Consider the following 17,622-nt stretch of genomic DNA (forward strand, 5'->3'; position numbering starts at 1 on the left):
AAACAATTTTCAAATTATATTGTGATTCCATGTAACAGGATACAAGTGTAGTATATAAAATATTGCATCTTTACAAAATAGCTCTTTACAGTTTGGCATCCTGTTCTTTGGAAATGGTTTCATTACATTAGAGTAACCTGACAGTCAATTACATACGTGATATTGAGCAAGTAGATTCTACGATAATGTAGTAAAACTTACATGATCCATCACAAATGGATTTCACAAAGAACTTCAAGTATAAAAATTAAACTGAAAAGGAGCAGCACACTGATGATATTAGGATGGACAAAGTGTCTTGGATCATCAACCAAGACAGGCAATAAGAACACTTAGTGCAAGGTTGTGACAGTTACTCAAACTTGATGCCTTGAGCAAGTGGAAGCTCCTTGGTGTAGTTGATGGTGCAGGTGGAGCGCCGCATGTACTGCTTCCAAGCGTCAGAGCCAGACTCTCGGCCTCCACCTGTGTGCTTCTCTCCTCCAAAGGCACCACCAATTTCTGCTCCATTGGTGGGGATGTTGATGTTGATGATGCCGCAGTCTGAACCCTTTGGACCCAACCACTGCAGAGAACAAAAGAGATGAAATGTCATACATGTGCAGTGATAATCAGTAACACCACAGATTTTCACATGAGGGTTATAATGAGCCTTTTGGCTTTTGGTTTATGTACAGTACTAATATATGTTTTCGCTTGTTCAAAATAATGAATACATACAGCAAATGAAACTTTTTGTTGCTTTGAACTCAGACAAGTGTCAGCATTTTATTTTCCATACTTTGTAACTTGCCTCATCTATGAAACTAAATAAGTAGGAGTGATCACTAGTGGTAACTTTTATTTATGGAGCAGCCAAAAGAACGATGCTTAGTGACCAAGGAAAATTGACATAAAACAAGTGTATAAAGTTCACAAAAGAATGACTTACCTTGAATACATTTGCAAGATTCTGTGTGAAGAGAGATGAGGAAAGGCCTTGCTTCACTTCATTGTTCCAGCTGATGCCCTCATCCACAGAGGAGCACTTCAAGATGTAAACAATGGGGGCAAAGGTTTCCTTTTGAACCACTGGAGCATCATGGGGCATGCCAGTGATGATGGTTGGCTCCACAAAGTATCCTTCCCGTTCCATCACCTTTCCACCGAAAACCACTTTGCCTGGGGAAGGATACAGCATTACCTTGAAGTAGTGTAAAAGTAGCATTAGTAGTATGATTTCTAGGGCTGAGAGCTAGAAGGACCAATGTCAAAAAATGGCAGATTGTTGATAAGCACACCACTAAACTAGAAATTCATCAGTCTATCAGTGCTATAATGGCCAATGTTGTCCATGCATCCGGGGAGCTCCATTAGTGCACGTTTGTTGTAATTACCCGATAGTTAATAAAGGATGCAATATTTCATACATGCTTTTCTCAAAACTTGGATTTTTTTACATTGGCCCTTAGAGTTCTTAGTCCTAGATTTAATATTGGATGGCTACTTCTAAGACATACAAGAAAAATTTTCCTAACACTGCTGCTACCATAAGAAGGATTAGTAGTTTTTTTGGCAATAAAATAAAAGGATGATGGAAAATTATCACCTGGCAACAATGACCTAAGAGCCAATCTTTCTGAATTTATCACACTACAAAGTTGTAAACAAAGCTGTGTTACTCTCAAGATTATTTTACTTACTACTAGAAAAGTACAAACTAGCTAAGTTGGGTGCAGAGATGAACTGATTAGGAAATCCTTGACTTAATTGGATAAAGTACGTATGCAGACAGGACAACTTGAACTTCCTCAAATTCTGGGCACTACACTTTAAGTAAATACATGTTTCTTGCTAAGTGGTATACAAATGGGTAGTTTGCCTTACCTCCAAGAGCCTGAGCTTCCTTCACAGTGGCTAGGAAGCCATCAATGCCCTGCTGGGAATGCATCGGTCCGTACAGCGTTCCATCATCAAGGGGGTCACCGATACGAGACATGAAGTTGCCATATGCCTTCACTAGGCGCTCCACAATGACATCATGGAGCTGTTGATGTCATGCTAGTTAATGGCTGCTCTACAGGTACACCACACAATAAAAGCACCAAAAACCTTTCATATTTGATGATCAATTAATAAATGAATAATCAATAACAGTCATTATATGCTTATTAAATGTGATGTTTAGAAAAGAAAATAACTAAACAAGAAGTGCAAGAGAAAACATATTAACTTGATCATTCCACAACAACAGACCTTGATCCATTGCTTTCTTGAAGGATCATTTACATTTATGTTTAAGAGACATGGCTGTAGGACACTCACAGTGTGGTGGAGAATGAGGCGACGGGTGGTGGTGCAGCGCTGGCCAGCTGTGCCCACACAGGCAAAGAGGGCAGCCCGCACTACCATCTCTGGGTCAGCATCCTCGTCCACAATGATGGCATTGTTGCCGCCTAACTCAAGCAGGTGACGACCAAAACGTTCTTGTACCATGAGAGCAACCTGTACAAACACTGCCACTATTAGATCATGTCCCAGACACACTACAAGGCTTATCAGTATGCTACTCTGGTGTGCAATGCTATTAACTTAATAGATATGGGTTGAATCTACATTTTCACGCAACACTAGATGTATAGTGAAAGCATGATCAACAATTGTTCTTTAATTCAATGTGAGTGTCAAATTTATCTAGCTGCAATAGTCTCCATTTACTCCATCTCATACATGTCATCTTTGCACACTCAGGACTCCTCACTCTCCTGTTTCATTCTAATGCCCTACGTACTGATGTCTTTCAATTTTAAATAGGACAACCTCTTTTTCCTATAATATCTAACCTTATCATCTGTATCCTTGTGTTGAGAGAGAGAGAGAGAGAGAGAGAGAGAGAGAGAGAGAGAGAGAGAGAGAGAGAGAGAGAGAGAGAGAGAGAGAGAGAGAGAGAGAGTCTTCTTCTATAAGTGATCAGATATAACACACAACCACAATGAAAGATGTGTGAGCATTGATGTAATGCCACATTATTCACAGAATGTACCTTGTTGCCAACATTGGTGGATCCTGTGAATGACACTAATGGTACTCTCTCATCCTTGGCCATGGCTGTGCCTACATCAGCTCCACCACAGCACAACGTAGACACTGCAGCTGGCAGATTGTTCTTGACTAGCACTGACTCAACAATTTTGGTGGTGGCAATGGATACCAAGGGGGTGGTGGGAGCTCCCTTCCACACCAGGGTGTCACCACACACCTGCCAACCAAACACAATTATGTAGTGCATCTAAGTAATTACTCAAAGTAAAGAAACTCCATGCATTTCAAAGAAATAATGGAAGTAGAAAATAAATATCCAAAGGTATAAGTATCTAGGCAATATATAGATTATCACATATATACAATAATGATAAGTATGTATCATCAATGAAGCATACCAAAAATGCCTTACCATTGCAATGGCACTGTTCCATCCATACACAGCCACAGGGAAGTTGAAGGCTGTGATGACACCCACAACACCCAAGGGATTCCAATTTTCCATCAAGACATGGCCTGGTCTCTCTGATGGCAGCACAGATCCTCCCACCATTCGGGACAAACCCACCGCAAAATCACAAATGTCAACGTATTCCTGAACCTCACCAATACCTTCTGGTTTGATCTTGCCTGAAGAAACAATGCATGATGAGTGTTTGCAGGACACAGTCTATGGCACACAATGTTTAGGTTTATCTCTCCCAGGAATCCATTACTTTTAAAAGGTCAAAAAGGATGAACAGCTGATTTAAAGGAAGTACATTTCAGTTATAAATATGTTTAAATACAAATTATAACAACCCTATTATTTTACAAGTTTTATCTATCATCTATACTAACCCATCTCAACTGCAACCAGCTGTCCTAGAGGCACTAGCTTTGCCCTCAGTGCCTCTCCAATCTGGCGCACAATCTCACCACGTGCAGGGGCAGGCATGTCAGCCCAGACCTTTAATGGTCAAGTCTGATTACTAATAATATTTACAATGTTATAAAAATAACAATATCTGCCATTTATTCCTATTATAATCTTACTGAATAAAATAATTCTCTTCTAGCTACCTGAATGTTAGGTTTATGAAATAGACTATCTGTTATATTAATCATAATGCAACTACTTTTCCATGTTATGAGTGATATTAAGGCTAAAAAGTCAGTACGTACATGGAAAGCTAAGTTTAACCTGTTATTTAAAATTTTTTTAAGTTCATTTCATTAAGAATTGTGAGAACAATACAAAGCAATATAAGTTCCTTCCTATACAGCCTCCTGGTTAAATTATCAAGACTTCCTTCAGTGTACTGTAAACCTATTCATTGCTTGTTAAAAGAAATGCAGAATGTGTGTATGTGTGTGTTTCACTGTTTGATCTGCTGCAGTCTCTGACAAGACAGCCAGACATTACCCTACGGAACGAGCTCAGAGCTCATTATTTCCGATCTTCGGATAGGCCTGAGACCAGGCACACACCACACACCAGGACAACAAGGTCACAACTCCTCGATTTACATCCCGTACCTACTCACTGCTAGGTGAACAGGGGCTACACGTGAAAGGAGACACACCCAAATATCTCCACCCGGCGGGGAATCGAACCCCGGTCCTCTGGCTTGTGAAGCCAACGCTCTAACCACTGAGCTCCCGTGTGTGTGTGTGTGTGTGTGTGTGTTTTGATATGCACGAAAAGCTACATTCATACTGCCCAATCTCCTTTTCACATATTCTTTACATAGACAAGTTTCCTATCCAGACTATTTCTGATTTCCATGCTTCTGAGAGAAACCAGTGACCCTTTCTGTCCTTTTTGTTCCACGCAACTATCTCTCTATGGTAGTTGTGAGAGAGTGTGGACTCACCTGCCATGCCTCCTTACTAGCCTTGATGCACTCATCCAGGTCTTGCACAGTGCCCTGCTGTACCTGGGCGATGGGCTGCTTGTTGGCCGGGCAGTATGACGTGATGACCTGTCGGGTCACTTTGATGTAATGCATACATACTAACTATATGTATCTTGAGAGAGAGAGAGAGAGAGAGAGACTGGCTTACGGTCAGATATATCTATTGTAAGTACTAACTAGCCTTATGGGAAAATGAAAAAAAGTAAGTAGTATTCATGAATGGTGATGAGAGAGGACTTTGCTAGGCGTAAGCTAACTGATACATCACCAACTGTATATGTTAATTTAAAAGCTCTCAAAAATGAGTTTGGAGAAAACTACACACGTTATGCTGTGGTGCAGGTTGTCTGTTTTTCCCACATGACTTGCAAGGAATGAGTACTTCTTTCTTATTTGAACCATTAATGATTAGAGATATCCAAAATGGAGTTTCTTTCACTATTAAATGAGTCATAGCCGAGAAGCTGCTGAGAGAGAGAGAGAGAGAGAGAGAGAGAGAGAGAGAATATAGCATGTGTGAAAAAACGTTTCGCGGTCAGACTAACCTTAAAAGTTTGGAAGCTACCAGTTTCAGATTATAAACTAGTAGACAGTAATTGCTGATAAACCAGGCAAAGAACTTGATTACATAAAAAAAAAATTTCCACTATCATGTGTCAACGTCATAAAAGATTGGATGTGCATTCACAGTTTTCGGGAAAAATTCGAGAAAACGTAAGGCAAGTGCGTCGAGAAAAGATGTGGCATTTCAGGACTATACAATACTTTCTCAATCCACCGTGAGTTATTAAGTTCTTGGTATCAAATATATATAGACTATTTTTTGTTTATATGTTATGTACAAATATATGTTGCCTCCTATGGCGATTAGCGAGTCGCATGTATGTTTGATACAAGCGTCACACGTGGCGTTAAAAGGTTCACGGTGGCCATTCACATTTGGTAGCTAACATTTTACTTCATTACATTACAATGATATAATATTATCTTACAACTATGCGTAAGTAGAAGACTGGTTAAATATGAGGCGTTATGGCTGGGAGTCAAGAAATAGCTTGATTGGTGATGAGGGGACTCCTGATTACTTCAAGGTCAATACTCCCACTGCTCCCTCCCTCAACAGCTGTAAGATGTCACTCTCCCTCCCCACACCACTCTCTCTCTCTCTCTCTCTCCAATGCATAGCAAAGGTTAGCAATAGTTCTTGAACACACGAAGCATGAAGAAATGCGTTACATGTGCACATAATTATGCAACGCGGTAGTCACCGGGCATCTATTTCTAACTCATCCACTTGGGTTGCTGGGCAGAAGTCGCCAGCCAATCCTCGCTCCCAGCCTCCCACCAACCACCACCAACCCTCGGCCTGCTGCCTTTCCCCTCACATAACCCCTCCCCTCCTCCCACCACCCCTATCACCATCACACCACACTACGAATAGTAACCCGCATCTACACCATTTAATTCATTATTACAGTCTATACATGATCAACTATTACTCTTTGACGAAAACATTTTGAATGTGTAATTAATGACAACAGTAAAGAAGGGAGACAAGATAGACATCGCGGTTTCAAGGCACTAAACTCAACTTTTAACGCTAAAATAAAGTACGGTGAACTAAGTAAGGTTTCTTGTCGGCATTTACATATTTTTTTCTGATGGGGATCTTCAGTATTTTTGACGATAATAACATACACAGCCACTACTTCCTATATAATGCAAGCAATTTCAAACGCCCACCCGTAAGTTATATATGAAGTGAAGACAGCGGCAAAACTACACAAATACAAAATGTGCTAAGTGCATAAATTTGTCCCGAAACTTTCACGCTACTTCCGCATGTTGCTTCAGCTCTGTTATCACGCCAGGATGTTATCACTCGGTCATAGCAGGCGGGGGATAAGCTGGGACGGCAACACTCCCGCCTCCCAGCACAGCCATACCGCCTGCCATCACCGCCACTAAAATTAATAGTAAATCTCACCTCGCCATTGCCGAACCACTTGCCGTTGAACACTCCCTTGTTGGTCTCAGCCAGGCCCAGCTCCTTGAGGAAGGCGTACTTGGGCTGGTTGATAAGGAAGTTGCCTGACGACATGGTTCTCAGGAGAATGAGTGGCGAGTAGTGTGTAGCGGCGAACCGGGTGAGGGGCCGGGCTAGGAGGGGAGCCATGGTGCTGCTGCTGCTGCTAACCTGCCAGACGCCCACTGCTGCCAGCCGCTCTGAACCTCGGGGCTTGCTCGTCTGTTCCTCACTGAGGGCTGGGCCTGGGATATATATCGTGGAGGATGAAACTCCTTAAAATGTCCTTCTAGAATATCTAACATATTTGATGGAATAGTTGAAATTGACATACTACAACAGTGTAAGAGAAATCGTGCAGATAATGAAATGATGATTAAGGGTATTACACGTACCACACACGTGTGCTCTCACATGAATTGCATCCCTAATATCCATAACCGAATTTGACTTTTTTCAAAACTCGTCGAATCCATTGATATAATTACATAATTGTTGTTTAAACCAGATGACTTTACTCAAACAGGGCTACGTACGGTACATATCGTACGTAATACATTTGACCATTCCCTCATACAGTGCGCAAGATGGAAAAGTACTGTGGCTTTAGTAGTATCTAGTGTTTATAAACATGCATAGACATTCTACGTAGGGAAGTTGCGCAACGCCCATCAGAGCTCTAATTTTTTTTTTTCAGTGGAACGTGATAAAGAGAAGAGAAATAAGTCTTGGAAGGTGAGCAAAATATATTATATAAAGCAAATGTTATAAGCATCCCAAGTTACTAAAGATATGCCGTGTAAATAAAGGCAATGCCGCTAAATATGACTTTCCTGTTGTGAATTTTGCATGATCTTTCTTTTTTTTTATATGGGGGTTATCATATATCTTTATTTTTGTTAAACTTATAAAAGGAGCTAAGTACTGCATTGTGAAAGAAAAGTATATTATGGCTATATATATATATATATATATATATATATATATATATATATATATATATATATATATATATATATATATATATATATATATATATATATATATATATATATATATATATATATATATATATATATATATATATATATATATATATATATATATATATATATATATATATATATATATATATATATATATATATATATATATATATATATATATATATATATATATATATATATATATATATATATATATATATATATATGTGTGTGTGTGTGTGTGTGTGTGTGTGTGTGTGTGTACTGGCAAATCATTGATATCTTCCATTATAATGTCAGGTCACGGGACAAACTTACCACATTCTCTCTCTCTCTCTCTCTCTCTCTCTCTCTCTCTCTCTCTGAAATAGAAATTGTGACGTTTAGTGTCAACTAAACAAACAGTCTTAATCTATAATACCAACCGTGATCTGTAATAATGTAAAATCTGAAAACCATTTATAAGGAGTATTTATATAAGTGTGAATATTTGAAAAAAAAATCCAATATATAGTTCCATTATAGAAATTGTATTCTTGAAAATTTATATCAATTAGCTAAACAAAAATAAAACGAAAAGTAGATGGTAGGTACCTATATCTTAAAAAAAAAATAATTTATTAATCTGCGTAGACACCGTGTTGATTAAAATCTTTATAAAATTTAATTTTAAGATATTATTTTTTTATGAAATTATATGTATATGGGCAAAATATTGCATTCTTTTCAAGAAATGTAGATGTGGACAAGATGATGTAAACACGAGCACGAGGGACAAGCGAGGAGGTAGTTAACGTGTTGCGGGGACTGCAACTTTTTGTGCTCCAGGAGGCGGCTGTTTTACGTGAGGTGAGTTTTCCTCCTTCATGAAAGAAAGTGAGGCTCATGGCTTATGTAGGAATGGATGTTACAGTCGATTTAGTGACGCATGAGGTGTGCAGCAGGTGAGGGCGGCCATGGGGTGGAGCACTTGGGAAAGGTTCATGGGATTTACCTCGGTATTGGCTTCCACTTACTGCTACGTGTGCGCCGTTGCACTAAGAATGCTATTTCTATTAGTTGGATATTGATATTGAAGGTACTTATTTATTGTAGTGTCAGTTTATGAAGAGGATCCATGCCAGACAGGTGAGGTGCCGCTCCAAGGCTTTTTGGTATTATATACTGGAGACGGACGGGAAAAATGAATGCACCACTGGAAAGTAGACATATGTCTAAAACACTTTTATTCTATACACTTTCCCTGCAATAAGTTAGGTTAGAATGCATCAGTGGTTCTATTATGTATAGAATACGAAAATCTGTATACGTTTACAAAAACAATCCTCAAATCAAGGGACTTTTCTAAAAAAAATATAGGGAATTTTTCAGGAGTGCTCATTTCATGTTCTAGGAATAAAAATACAGCCATTGATACATTCCTAATTACTTAATGAAGATTCCTAAAAAATCCTGAAGATTACATTTTCGTGAAAATTATGATCTATTTAGAAATTTATGACTTCCATGTGAAATATTGATATTAATTCTATGCACATTCGGATCTATCTGATAAAATTAGTTTCATGTGAAAGTAAGAGAACAAAGACTACTGAATCTACTGACCTACACCTACAGTGTCTTTAATCATTACATTCTTCATTCTGATACATGTTCTTAAGGATTCCCATCTTGATATGTTGTTAATTTGACAGCTGAGTCTTCTAACCTAAAGGCAAGATGTCGCACTACAACTTCAAGAAGATCACACCTGTCCCAACAGCAAAGGTAAATATGACCTTCAGGTTTTGGAATTGTCAAGAGAATAGGAATTTAATGTTATTGCTTGGCTTTCCCTTGAGGTTTTTGTAATTGAAGAACTTCTTTTATCACTATGTGCTGACTTGTTTATGAGTTGTATATATTAAAAATGTTCAGGTTAGTAAAGACTGTTGTATCTAGAATTCCTTTTTGGACATTTTATAAGATTATCAATTATCAGGATTTTTTTTTTTTCTTTTTCAGGACTTTGTGGACATAATACTGTCCAAGACACAGCGTAAGACACCCACAGTTATCCACAAGAACTTCAAGATTTCCCGGATCCGTCGCTTCTACATGACTAAAGTGAAGTACACACAACAAAATTTCCATGACAGACTCACCACTATTCTCTCAGAGTTCCCCAAGCTGGAGGTGAGTGCAGAGGGGACTGGTCTCTCTTGCAGGTCCCTTCATTAATTTTGCAATGCCGTGTTGTTTCAGATGGAATGACATTGTGCAAGGAAAATTATGGTATCATAGATAAAGTTATTCTAGTTTGATTTGAATATATATTCAAATTAAGGCAAAAAAAAAAAAAAGAAGCACAATTTGAGTATGGTAGTGAATGTGGCAGTGATGTTGTACATTGGATAATGAACATTCCTCACATTACAGAAACTTTTGCCACATATGAAAATAAAGCAGAGTACATTGCAACTTGTCTGAATGTCATTATGTATGGCACCTATTCTTTCAGCTCAGTAGGACATATCATTTGATCTCATTAGTGGATAATTGTTATGTTCTGATATTATGTTATTAAAGATTCTGCTTTGTTATGAATGTGTTTATAGATTTTCTGTGACATGTAGCACTGTTTCAAAACTATACTTAGAATGATCAGCATAATGTTGGTGGTGATTACAGCAGCACTGATGTGAAATTATAGATAAAAATGTCAAATTTTTGTGTTACAGGACCTGCACCCTTTCTATGCTGACCTGCTCAACACCCTGTACAACAAGGACCACTACAAGCTGTCCCTCGGCCAGATTAACATGGCAAGACACTTGGTAGACAAAGTGGCAAGCGATTACACCAAGCTACTCAAGTATGGCGACTCCCTCTACCGTTGTAAGCAGCTGAAGCGCAGTGCCCTGGGCCGCATGGCAACCATCATGAAGAAGCAGGCACCGCCCCTCAAGTATCTGGAGGATGTCAGGCAGCACATCTCCCGTCTGCCCTCCATTGACCCCAACACTCGTACCCTGCTTGTCTGTGGCTGCCCCAATGCAGGTACATGTCAACCTTGCATCTACTATTATTCACATGAATTGATTAAAAACCTTTTCTCTTCTCAAAGTATCAGTTAGTTTTATGGGAAAACATTTATATTTACTGTTATTTTAATGACAATTAGTTTATCATGTTACTAATCTCTAGTAGATATTGAGTGAGACTGTTCATCAAGTTTTGCATATGAAACTTTGATTCTAAAACCTTTGGCTTAAAGACCAGGAAAGGTAATTAATTCTTTTTTTTTCAGGTAAATCTTCCTTTATGAACCTGGTGACCCGAGCAGATGTGGAGGTGCAGCCATATGCCTTCACCACCAAGTCCCTGTACGTGGGTCATACTGACTATGAATATCTCCGCTGGCAGGTGAGGTGTACTGGTGCTTGTCTTTTGTTCCACTACCAATATGTTGGATGGAACCAACAGGAGTGTTCACTTTCACCACTTCAGTGTGCTTTTGTTTTTCCTTTTATATTCTCTTGGTTTATAATTTGTTTTTAAACTGATGTTAGCTCTCTTTAGTTTTCTTGTATTTGTTAATTTTATCCATGTAGATAAATTGGTTAATTTTCATTTAAGAAACTGCTTCCATAAATCAGTTTTATTGAAGAGCCTTTTTTGCAAATTTTTTGGGACTTCCTTTTGGAAGGGGACTGTCAGCTGCCAGTGGGGCCTTTGTCAGAAAGACAGCTTAGCTATGGCTTGAGAGCAAGTGGTGACAGGATAGTGGTACTATTAAATGTAAAGTGGAATGAATGTGGATTTGAATAGAAAGGTTGTAGAAAGTGTTTCTAGGAATGGACATATGTTGAAGGAGTGCAAAAGACACACATGAACAATTGTGTGAATGGAAGTGCATTTGCAAGGATGAGAATGACAAATGGGTGTGGCAGTAAGTGATAAAAAGAGTGAGAAATGTTGTGATGTGGGTAAGAGAAGCAAGGGAAGAGAAAAGTGGACTCATTTTATTCTTAGCAATATGAAGTGGATTAGAAGCACATGGTTGACAAGGATTCAGGATAATGTTGGCAGTAGGAGGTGCTGTGGTAGTTAGATATGTGTGGAATGATGGATCAATTTCTTAGGGTGTGTGTGAGACAGAAACAAAAGGTAAGTGTTGGAAAAATTAAGATGATAGTGCTTGAGAGGAAAGAAGGAGATGTGTGACTTTAGGTTGCCTTATGGGATGAGGTTGTCAGCTGTAGGAAGCTCTCAGAAGGTTATAAGAAAAGGTAAAATGGATGCGGGGAACATTGTCTGGTAAACATGGTCAGGAAGGAGAGAAAATAAAATCGTGAAAGGTAGATACTTGCTAGACTCTTGAGAGATGGAAATGTATCTGTGGATTATGATTGGAGTCTTTGTAATACTTTCTACGTCCTTCCTTCTATGCAGGTGATTGACACTCCGGGAGTATTGGACCGACCATTTGACCAGATGAACACTATAGAGCTCCAGGCCATCACTGCACTTGCACACATTCGAGCTGCTATCATCTTCTTTCTGGACATCTCAGAGACTTGTGGTCTTCCCATGACACAGCAGCTCAAGATCTATGAAAGTATAAAGCCTTTATTCTCTAACAAGGTAAAATGTTTGTCATTCAGATTTTTTAGTATTTAGTAGTTCATTTGCGTAGATGATTGATAGTGTCCTCTCACATATGTATGATATAGAGAAATTTTGTTGATGAAATACAGCCATTTTGTGATTAATTTTTGGTGATTACTTGTGTAATTTATTAGTAAATCTCTATCATGTCAACTCTTATAGTTTATATTAATGCATTGATTGAAAGTCGAAGTGTAAATGTTTTGTATATGTTTCAGAATTAGCATCTCAGTTGGAGTTTTTTCTTTTTTTTTTCTTTTCTTTTATGTTGCCTTGGGCTGATGTCCTTGCACAAAAAAAAGTGTTCTAATACTCGGGAGCATTCTGTCTCTTGGTCTGTCAAATATTGACCCAAGTATATGCTGCAGCCGTTGATTGTGGCCTGCAACAAGGTGGATGTCACCACACTGGAGGAACTAGAGCAAAACTTCCCTGAAAAGCGGGCTTTGGTGGCACAGCTGGAGCGTGATGGAGTGCCAGTGATGCAAATGTCAACCCTGACACAGAAAGGTGTCATGGAGATCAAAAAGGAGGTGAGTGACAAAGGTAGACTCAGCCTGGACACACAGTATGCCATGCCAGATAGCTCCTCATAAAGGGCATCCAAGAAATGGTCTAGAGAAAACCAAATTGTGTGTTTTTTAGTTCATTATAAGAAACAACAGAAATGACTAATGGAATCACTGAGCCTTTTAATTAATTCTTAACTTTAAGACATTAAAACATAGTATTGACAAATTTCATGTGAGATTTGAGTCTGTTCAAGAAGAAGCACATGACTTAAATGAAAGGAGTTATTTTTTTAGTTGAATATTTGATGAAAGTTGTAGATATAAAAACTGCCTTGTGCTTTGGTGTCTTCCAAACAATCCTTTCAATTTTCACATAGGAATAAGGTCCTGCATTTTTCTGTAACTTAAATAGTATTCATACCACAGTCATTATGGAAGCCTTGTTATGCATGTAGTTAAAGGTATATTACTTCCAGGGGAAAGATTACTTATGAAATATCCTCTTTTTGTCAGTGATATATATATATATATATATATATATATATATATATATATATATATATATATATATATATATATATATATATATATATATACATATCTTATTTGAGTTGTAAGCACCCAACCTTTACAGAAACACTCAGGATTTATTGGGAATATTTCTTTCCGTTCTTTTTTTTTTAGGCATGTGATCGTCTCCTGGCGATGCGTGTGGATGCTAAAATGCGCACCAAGAAAGCAGACTCTATCTTAAATCGTGTTCACGTTGCCATGCCAGCTCCACGGGACCAGAAGGAACGGATTCCCTTCATTCCTGGTGAGATGTGTTCTGTGCAGGCATGGAAGCATCAAGGGAGAGATACTTTAGGGAATTCCTTTGATGTGCATTCACAAATGAAAAGTATGGTTTTAAGTAAAATAACTATATTTGATTTTGAAAGTTTAAAACTTCATGATGCTCATGTTCCAAAAAAAAAATTAATTAATTAATATCATTAGTTTGGAACCAAAATTATTGGTGATACTGATTAATGACTGGACAACTGATAACCTGATATTGTTATCTCAATAATTTACCACAATAATACCCACCTATGATCCTATTATTCTAGCACTAACACAGTAGTTTGTTCACTAAGTGGTCTCCAGGAGGGAGGCCACCTGGATGAATTTGACATTGGAGAGTCTAAAATGATATGTAGGCATAACTATTACTTTCAAGACAGATTTGTGTAATGCAGGAAAGATCACATTTTACAATCATCAAGGCCACTTCACTCTTTGCCAGCGAAGGCCAGAATGTCCTATATTTTCTGTATAAGATACCTATTATTTGACAGTCTTTTATAAATGACAGGAACATGTGTTTTGCACCACTCCTTTCAATAGAGTTACAGGGAAAGTCATCATACCTGGCTTGTAGATGAAAATCATGTTTGTGTTCCTGAGTAGGTGACCTCTAACGTGTAAAAAAAAAAAGATGTTTAAGAGATCATGAATTTACTTTACACAGAGAGTGTACTGAAGGCCAAGGAGAAGAAAAAGGAGGCTGAGGCCAGTGGTGAGACTGAGACAGAGGAAGACCCTATGGAGGTGACAAAGAAAAAACTGGAAAAGGATATAGAAGAGGAACTGCAAGATGACTACTCCCTTGACCTGAACAAGAATAAGGATTTGGAGAATGATGAGTGGAAGTATGACAAAATCCCTCAGTTTTGGGAAGGCTACAATGTGGCAGACTTTGTGGATCCTGACATTCTAAAGGTAAGTGGCAGAAATCCAGCTAAGGAGGATAAGCAGAGTAATTCAGACTGAGAAAGGAAGGTCTGATATTGCTGATGATAATGTAAAGACAGGATTGGAAGAGTCATCAGGATGGTTCAAAATAGGTGAATGGCATGGCTGGTTAAGTAGTATGAGATATTTATACATACCAAACTGTGCTTTTACTGACTATCAGTGGTGGTGGGTATGATCCTTTAAAGATATTGTATCAAATTGCTATGCAAATAACATTAGAAAATAGGAATTATTGTCATGCTTTCCCTAGGGCAACTTATTTGCATTTGTCACATGTCTCCATAGAAACTAGAAGAATTGGAGGCAGAAGAGGAAGAGCGTGAGGCAAATGGTTTCTACAAATACGACATTCAGGAGGAAGACGATGCCATGAAGGAGATCCACCGTCTTGCCCAACAAATTAGGGAGAAGAAGATTATCAATGCTATTAATGCTAAAATTGATAAGCCTAAGGGCAAGGCAGTGATGCCGCGTGCCACAAAGAAGAGGGAACGAGAACGCTCAGTGTCACGACTTCGATCAGAGTTTGAAGACTTGGGTGTGGACATGTCTGATGTGCAGGGTTGCCACTTCACCAGGACGTGCAGCACCTCCCGTGCCCGTCCTCCTATCAAGAAGGCTCGCTTGGACTCCGAGGGAAGGGTTCGTTCCAGCTCGAAGACTCCTCGTGATCAGTCTGGCGTACGAGATGTTAAGGTAATCATTTTTTTTTTTTTTTTTTTTTTTTTCCATTAATCTTGGTTCATTGAACTTGTATATTCACCACATAAACTTTCAGGATTACGGGACTATACTGCAGCTGATTGTTAGGGCTCAGGTAATGTAGGATTGATGTTGAACAGATTTTAATTGATGGCCTTGTTCCTGGCTACTATTGTTTGTTATTTCTTGAGCCTATTTCTCATTTCAGTTTACATTTCTTATCACTATTTCAACATCTTTATCTTCCTTGTTGCATTTTTTCATCCATGTGCCATGCTGAAAGATTTTTAAGAGGAAATGGTTTGGTCACTTGAGGAACTAGCTCTTTCCTGGTTTAGTCAATTGTTAGGGTAGTGACCAGTTTCTTTCTATCTATTTACCTATTTCTGATGGATCACTTCCTTCAGGAGTATCCCTAAAGGAGTATTTACAGAACATCTGTTTCTGTCCAAACATTTCCTTGCATGCTAAAAAACAATTTTTACTGATTATATAGATTTGCTGAAACTCTTCCTCATAAAACTATTAAGAACTTTGAGTAATTGTTAGTTGAGTTACTTTGGTTCACATTATAAGTTTAAAATTTTCCAACAGATGGCTAAGAAGATGAAGAAGATCGGCAAGAAGGCACAGAGTAGTATGAACAAGGATGGCCGCAAGGGTGAAGGTGACCGTCATGTATATGATCTGAAGCCTAAACACCTGTTTTGTGGCAAAAGAGGTTTGGGATCTGCCAACAGGAGATAAGGTACCAGCCATAGCCATTGTTGGGGTAGTATGTGCTGGATAACTTAACTCTCCAGATTCTTCATGTTGAAGGTGTCTGGTTAACTAGCAAGGGATGTTAGATGATAAATTGCATCTGTTGTGTTCCAAGAAGATACTTCTGGGATAATGTATCAGTAGACTCTGTAAAACTTAACTTCTGTAATTATTTGTAGAAATTAACATTCGTATTATATGAGAATGATGGTCTGACAGAAAAGGATAAGATACGTTGTTGGCCTCCTCTTCTACCTTGTGGCAACTATTGAGATATGGTGTGTATGGTGGTCATGCTTAAGTAATGGGGATATTTTGACCATGCCTTGTTTCCGGTGGTTTAGAGGACAACTGGCCAAAAATGGTTGGTAGAAGAAAGGCCTATTCAGTGCCAGTCATGGAAATTAAGCAGTGTCACTTATCCTTCTCTGGCAGTGTGCTGTTCGAACAATATGTGGCTCATTTCAGTGATAAACTTATGTTCTTTGACTTTGTTTCTCTTCTAAATTGTTTCATTCTATTACTCTGTTTGGGGATGTTATGGGGAGTTGTGTAAATGGTGGGTTGATGTTTGGAGATTCTTGTCATGATCACCGTTTTGATGCATTTTGATAAAGATTGAATTGATATTGAATGCATCAGTCATATTTGTTTGTTTATTTGTTTGTTTATCCATTATTATTATCATTATTATTGTTATTATTTACTCACTTTTTATTTATTTATTAATTTTTTCCTAGTAAAATTGAGATGAAATGGAAGAGTTGAGGGTGAACATCTATCTGTTGGTGCTATTTGAGACATCTTCTAAACACTAGAAATGTTTGAGGATCAAGTGGTATTGTGGTTGCACCCATGTGGTACAAACATCTCTTGCTCCTGAGCATCACATTTTAGATATTGAAATACTGTTACATCAGTAATTTCTTACTGATAATAGTCTCTAAATCTAAATAAACACCAGAGTGCATACAATGATCTCTTAATAAATCCAGTGTGTGGATCATTAGTTTCAGATTTCTAGTTATTGAAATTCAGCAAATATGAAAAAAATGGCACTTGATAAACCATGCCAAGGCTGCAAGAGAAGACATAAAAAACCTGCCTGATTACTTAGGAATTACTGTAGTATATAGTATTGTACTTTTACTTTACTACTGCTACTACTACTACTACTACTACAGTATCACACACCAATCTTGGCCTGGTGAGTACATTTTACTGTTTTCTACATACTGTTTTTGCATGTTATTGTATTCTCTAAC

General features: G+C 38.2%; 2 protein-coding genes across 2 annotated transcripts; one reads left to right on the forward strand and one right to left on the reverse strand.

Annotated features, from left to right (window-relative positions):
• Window positions 1-7,398, reverse strand: LOC123520370 (alpha-aminoadipic semialdehyde dehydrogenase-like). The gene is made up of 10 exons (XM_045282618.1): window positions 7,341-7,398; window positions 6,907-7,190; window positions 4,878-4,985; window positions 3,862-3,970; window positions 3,434-3,651; window positions 3,023-3,238; window positions 2,305-2,484; window positions 1,867-2,026; window positions 932-1,161; window positions 1-565 (listed from the first exon to the last, which is right to left on the reverse strand). Exons 1-10 carry the CDS (start codon window positions 7,381-7,383, stop codon window positions 353-355), a joined length of 1,761 nt encoding a protein of 586 aa, XP_045138553.1. The 5' UTR covers window positions 7,384-7,398; the 3' UTR covers window positions 1-352.
• A 1,264-nt stretch (window positions 7,399-8,662) lies between these two features.
• LOC123520368 (GTP-binding protein 4-like) lies at window positions 8,663-17,329 on the forward strand. Its single transcript, XM_045282616.1, has 11 exons — window positions 8,663-8,780; window positions 9,626-9,698; window positions 9,936-10,106; window positions 10,652-10,970; window positions 11,221-11,336; window positions 12,366-12,557; window positions 12,950-13,114; window positions 13,778-13,910; window positions 14,607-14,857; window positions 15,179-15,589; window positions 16,190-17,329. The coding sequence occupies exons 2-11, from the start codon at window positions 9,651-9,653 to the stop codon at window positions 16,340-16,342; spliced, it is 1,959 nt and encodes a 652-aa protein (XP_045138551.1). The 5' UTR covers window positions 8,663-8,780; window positions 9,626-9,650; the 3' UTR covers window positions 16,343-17,329.
• The last annotated feature ends 293 nt before the right edge of the window (window positions 17,330-17,622 follow it).

This window comes from Portunus trituberculatus, chromosome 46 (genome assembly GCF_017591435.1).
Source record: "Portunus trituberculatus isolate SZX2019 chromosome 46, ASM1759143v1, whole genome shotgun sequence".
In the NCBI taxonomy this organism is placed as follows: Eukaryota; Metazoa; Arthropoda; class Malacostraca; order Decapoda; family Portunidae; genus Portunus; species Portunus trituberculatus.

What these genes read in the sequence shown, in the direction of transcription:
- LOC123520370 (XM_045282618.1), bottom strand. Translation starts at nt 7,383, where the DNA reads ATGGATATTAGGGATGCAATTCATGTGAGAGCACACGTGTGTG. An exon ending in AGTGGTTCGGCAATGGCGAG is followed by an intron (nt 4,986 to 6,906) that starts GTGAGATTTACT and finishes GTGACCCGACAG; the next exon opens with GTCATCACGTCATACTGCCC. An exon ending in CCACCAATGTTGGCAACAAG is followed by an intron (nt 2,485 to 3,022) that starts GTACATTCTGTG and finishes GTGTTTGTACAG; the next exon opens with GTTGCTCTCATGGTACAAGA.
- LOC123520368 (XM_045282616.1), top strand. Translation starts at nt 9,651, where the DNA reads ATGTCGCACTACAACTTCAAGAAGATCACACCTGTCCCAACAGCAAAG. An exon ending in CAGAGTTCCCCAAGCTGGAG is followed by an intron (nt 10,107 to 10,651) that starts GTGAGTGCAGAG and finishes TTTGTGTTACAG; the next exon opens with GACCTGCACCCTTTCTATGC. An exon ending in TGGATCCTGACATTCTAAAG is followed by an intron (nt 14,858 to 15,178) that starts GTAAGTGGCAGA and finishes ATGTCTCCATAG; the next exon opens with AAACTAGAAGAATTGGAGGC.